At 35.5% G+C, this 5,552-nt stretch overlaps 1 protein-coding gene across 1 annotated transcript; it reads left to right on the forward strand.

Moving 5' to 3' along the window:
- Nucleotides 1–646: 646 nt before the first annotated feature.
- Nucleotides 647–3,952, forward strand: LOC122313004 (cytochrome P450 78A5-like). Its single transcript, XM_043127691.1, has 2 exons — nucleotides 647–1,742; nucleotides 3,044–3,952. The coding sequence occupies exons 1-2, from the start codon at nucleotides 654–656 to the stop codon at nucleotides 3,638–3,640; spliced, it is 1,686 nt and encodes a 561-aa protein (XP_042983625.1). The 5' UTR covers nucleotides 647–653; the 3' UTR covers nucleotides 3,641–3,952.
- The last annotated feature ends 1,600 nt before the right edge of the window (nucleotides 3,953–5,552 follow it).

Here is a 5,552-nt window from a genome sequence, read left to right on the forward strand (position 1 = left end):
TTACAATTTTTTCAAACTTCCAAACAAAACACACAAAATAAATCAACTTTTTCAAACCTCAAATAAAAATTATATTAAAAAAATTATATTCTAACAATATTTTAAATTTATAATATTTTTATTTTATTTTTCTAAAATCATATAAAACATTTTAACTCAAATATTTCTACATCTCATCTTAACTCAAATATATATATCTCACTATTATTTACAAAGTATTTCAACTCATCTCATACCAACTCCTCATTCTTCAAACTAGACCTAAGAATTTATTTCTTATGCCCATTGACTTATAATTCCACTGATATTTTTTCCTCCGAGATTGAGTTCTTAATTCTAATATCCAAGACTCCGTGGAGTACTAGTCGTCTCTTTGTAAATAAATAAAATAAAATAAAATAAAAAGGCAGAAATCGTAGATCTTACAATCATGGATGGTGGATCTAATCACCACGATTGCGGTTTGAAAAAAATTAAAAATAAAAAACCATCTAATGAAATGAAAAGGGTGGGAGGAGAAGCTTGAGTGCTGTTCTCCAAGGGCTTTGGAGGAGCCCCCACTTGACAGGAAGATGCTAACTAACCATGGTTAGCGAACTTACCACACTTTATCCCGGATCACTTTCCACGTGCTATATATTCAAATCCCCCATATGCAATCTTCCCACGACAGACATCCATCTCTACACAAATCCTTTTGCTTTCTCGATCACAAGGACGTCTTTTCTCAACTGTTATCAACCCCAAACTTCCAGTTATTTGAAGAAATTCAAGAAAACATGAAGCCAGCTTTCATGCCAGCCAGCCTGTGTCTTTTCTTCCTTTGTACAATTGGAGCCATGACCAGCCAAACTCCATGGCCTGATCTCACTACCCTTTTACCATCTTTGCTTTTCTTAGCAATCCTTCTAAACTATTGGCTTGTCCCTGGAGGCTTTGCATGGAGAAACCACCATCGATGCTCTCCCAAACTACGTGGTCCGTGCGGCTGGCCTATCCTGGGCACCTTACCTGACCTGATGGGCACTCTCGCTCATCGCAAACTGGCTGCCATGTCTGCGTCTCATGGCGCTACTCGGCTCATGGCATTCAGCCTCGGAACCTCGCGTGCGATCATCAGCAGCCATCCCGAGACCGCAAAGGAAATCCTATGCGGGTCTGCTTTCTCAGACCGACCTATAAAAGTCTCGGCTCGTTTGCTCATGTTTGAACGCGCCATTGGCTTTGCTCCCTCTGGCAACTATTGGCGTCAACTTCGTAGAATCGCAGCAAACCACATGTTCTCCCCCAGGAGAATTTCTAGCCTAGAGGCACTAAGGCAACACGTGGCTGATGAAATGTTGGAGGGATTGTGGAAGGAGATGGAGGAGGGAGCTGGGGTTGTGGAATTGAGAGGCATGCTTCAAAGAGGTGCACTGAGTAACATGCTAGAGAGTGTGTTTGGGAGTAGCCTAGATTTTGAAAGAGAAGAGTTAGGTGATATGGTTAGAAAAGGGTACGAACTTATTGCAAAATATAATTGGGAGGACCATTTGCCTCTAAGGTTTTTGGACTTTCATGGGGTGAAGAGAGAGTGTCATAGATTGGCGGATAAGGTTAATAGTGTCGTGGGTCAGATGATAAAAGAAAGAAAAAGAACAGCTGGAGAGTTCAATATTGCTGGTAATGATTTTCTAAGTGCTTTGTTATCTTTACCCATGGAGGATCAATTGAGTGACTCAGACATGGTTGCTGTCTTGTGGGTAAGGCCGACTCGATATCTCTCGCTCTCTCAATATATATATATATATATATATATGCATGCAAGAAGTCATTATACGATAGAATTTTCTCCCTTAGATGTAATATATTTATATATATTCAGCCAAAGATTGTTTGGCATTAAGTTCTTTTCAGCTGGTTTTGACATATTATTATCTTTTTTTGGGGGGTTCAATGATTAATTTGAAGTTGTATGTTTTCCTGTTTTGATCATAGAAAGTTCTTTATACACCAACCTTTTAACTTGTACGCCTACTCATATATCTATATCTATTATTGAATGCTTTTTAGATACATGCAGTACAGACTTTATGGCATGACGCCAATACCACAAATCGGTCCTACTTGACCAAAGTAACTGTAGAAACACTCATTTCTTCTCTTAAAATACATAATAGGAGGAGTAGAGTAATTTCTTATAAAGCACAGGATGAGTTTGTTCTTAAGCCATGTGGGACTTCTCAATACGCTCCCACACGTGTGGGCCGGTATTTCCGGTACCATCATCGTGAGTAGGTCGTGGAAGCCCATCATCGATCATAGGTTAGCCTGCTCTGATACTATATAAAAACACTCATTTCTCTCTTAAAAGGCCCAATAGAAGGAGTAGAGTAATTTCTTATAAAGCACAGGATGAGTTTGTTCCTAAGCCATGTAGAACTTTTCAATAGTACCGTCCAAATGAAGCTTTGGTTGGATTTTCGCATTTCCTCTATTCCCCTTTTGCCTTTTTGGGTTTATTCCTCCTTGATTAATTGAATTTCTAGATCGGCTTAGTTTTTTTTTTTTTTTGTGTGAGCCTAAGTTTCATCTTTAAAGATCTAGCAAATTCTAATAAAAAATGTTTGACCATAAGGGTCCATGATGATTATGCATGGATTAATGCTCGTTAATCATGATTTTGACTAAGATCATGATCATGAACATTGATTTATAGTTTCTTTTAGCTGAATTATAGTACGGAATTATTCCAATGCACCCTTTAGCTAGGTTTCCACATTCAGCATTGGTTTTATATGCCCCAAAATGATATTTGTCACTTTTGAAGCTTTTGCTTAGGAAAATATTTCAACCATAAAGAAAAGATATTACGTAAAATTAAATTTACAAAGTGACGTGATTTGATATGATATGTCATATTATAAAATTACTTTTATTATAAAATAGATCTAATAGATCTCATAAAATCACATTAATTTATAATTTTATTTTTGAGTAATCTTTTAATATTTGTATCAATTCTCTTTTGCTTATGCTTTATTTTTCCCATGACATCATCCAGGAAATGATATTTCGAGGAACAGATACCATTGCAATACTTCTCGAATGGATCATGGCCAGGATGGTTCTACACCGAGACATTCAAGCAAAAGTCCAAGAAGAGCTTGACATGTGCGTTGGCAATCATAGACACGTGCAAGACTCCGACATTCCAAACCTTCCTTACCTCCAAGCCGTAGTCAAGGAAGTCCTCCGCATGCACCCTCCAGGTCCATTACTCTCGTGGGCCCGTCTTGCAGTCCATGACATCCACGTCGGAAAGGTGTTCGTGCCATCTGGCACAACAGCAATGGTGAACATGTGGGCCATAACCCATGACCCATCCATTTGGAAGGACCCATGGGCGTTCAAGCCCGAACGATTCATCGAAGAGGAGGTGTCTATAATGGGCTCTGATCTAAGGCTCGCGCCATTTGGGTCCGGTCGCAGGGTGTGTCCTGGCAAAGCACTAGGTTTAGCCACAGTGCATTTGTGGCTCGGGCGGCTCCTCCACCAATTTAAGTGGCTTCCGGCACAGTCTATAGATCTTTCGGAATGTCTGAGGCTCTCTCTTGAGATGAAGACACCAATGATGTGTCGTATGGTTCATAGGCAGTAGCATTAGGAGCTTATGAAGCCAGTTATTCCAATAAGAAATGTGAAAAAATGGTTTGATTAAGATGTAGTAAGCTAAATATATGCTTGTGTGGCCAGGAAGTGTTTAAAGGCGGGGCTCAACTCTCAATCCCAACAGAAATATATGTAACATATATAAGCTTGAGGATAAGGAGGAGCATTGTAAATTTGTGTTTTTCTGTTACTTAGAGGTGTTGGTTGAGTTTGAATTAACTTATGTTTATGTGCAATGCCTGATAATAGTGTGTGTATATAAATATATATAATGCGATCAATCCAATAAAGCAGGTCTCAACTTGATTTGTTTGCAATTTGGAAGAGATAAACATAGTTTGAAATGCTACTTGAAGCAAAACTTTACAAATAAAATAAGTATCCACCACTACTTGCTTAATAAGCTTAACTTCTATATATCTCCAAAGTACTGATCAGCAACTTGTACTAAAATCATTACTTTATATCATGTCGAAAGCTGCAACTTTCAAAACATTTAATGGGTCAAGTGGATGCAACCAAAAGGAAAGTCCCAAAACCTGTTCAAGTATCAAGAAAAATAGAAGTACTGAGTTTAAACTTTAAAGTTTTTTTAACCCTTTCGTTTCAATGTTTTATTTCCTTTATTTTTAAAAAAGTATTTCTATCTTCTTGACAATAAACAACTAGGCAGGAGATTACTATCAATGATAATATGTGATAGGATCCGTTAATCTAATACGAACATGATATAAAATTAGTAGGTTTATGTTTGTTATAAATGGGTTGAATAATGCTATACTCATCATCCATTTAACTATCATTCTCTTATTATCCCATAATGTAGTATTAAATGATTAGAGATTATTTATTATATTTTATTTGTGGATCTATCATTTAATGCCACATCAATGGATATTGAGAGGATGATGATAAAAATGATTATAAGTATATTTTTCCAAATGGGTTTAGGTTAAAACAGTTTTACCCATCAAGACACAATTAACATTAAAGGGGTCACTAATAGTTAATCTGCTTAACCTTGAGTCAACCCATAATAACCCATTTAAAATTTATTTTAAAATTACAATTTCATCATTGTTAGGTTATAATATTAGTATTTTTTAATATGCTTATATTTTTATTGTTATGATTAGAATTTTGAACCTATGCTCATATTTGTTCTTGTAGGGTTTGTAATATTAGTTTTATTATTTGTTAAAGTTAATTTAAGAAATATTGATACTTTTTTTATTAGTAGGTAGTCTTATTAGTTTTTTAAAAATATTATAGCTACTCATAAATATAAATTTTAATTTTTATTTGAAATTAAGGTCAAATAAGTTATAGTATTAGTTCAACCTATTTATATGAATCAAGTTACAATGAGTCATGTTGTACTGATTTATTTATAATTAATTATTAAAAGAGTGAAACGATTTGTTATTTAAATAGGTTGAATCAAGAGTAAAGGTTTGACCTATTTAATTTAAAGAATTGAATTTAAATTTATCTATATAATCAAATATCCAAAACTTAACATGAGACAAATGCTAACCAAAAAACAAAGCCGCCCCTAAAAATCACATCATGCAAGAATCCTTTTCGAATTCGATATCGTGGGGATCAATATAAAGCAATTAGAGCCTTTACTCAGCAAACAAAAGTCCCACCACTAACCCAGGTTGTGATTTCATAGATATAAATATGCAGTTTTTTTTTAATATGAAAAGGACAAACTCCAAGTGACATTGGCCGCCTTGACCACCTAATTTATTAATTTCAATATTTATTTTCCCTTCTTAAGGGCCGTCAAATACATGTAAGCTCACCTCTTTAATTTCTCTGATCTCTTTTTGTAAAGTTAGCTAAGCGATTCCCTCGATCTCAAGTTCAAATTAAGGGCTAAAGCTGATCTATTT

This window comes from Carya illinoinensis, chromosome 6, assembly GCF_018687715.1.
Source record: "Carya illinoinensis cultivar Pawnee chromosome 6, C.illinoinensisPawnee_v1, whole genome shotgun sequence".
NCBI lineage: Eukaryota > Viridiplantae > Streptophyta > Magnoliopsida > Fagales > Juglandaceae > Carya > Carya illinoinensis.

Bases quoted from the DNA above. Each gene is read 5' to 3' on its own strand.
- LOC122313004 (XM_043127691.1), top strand. From the start codon at position 654: ATGCAATCTTCCCACGACAGACATCCATCTCTACACAAATCCTTTTGC. The intron at 1,743-3,043 runs GTAAGGCCGACT...GACATCATCCAG, and splicing joins ACATGGTTGCTGTCTTGTGG to GAAATGATATTTCGAGGAAC.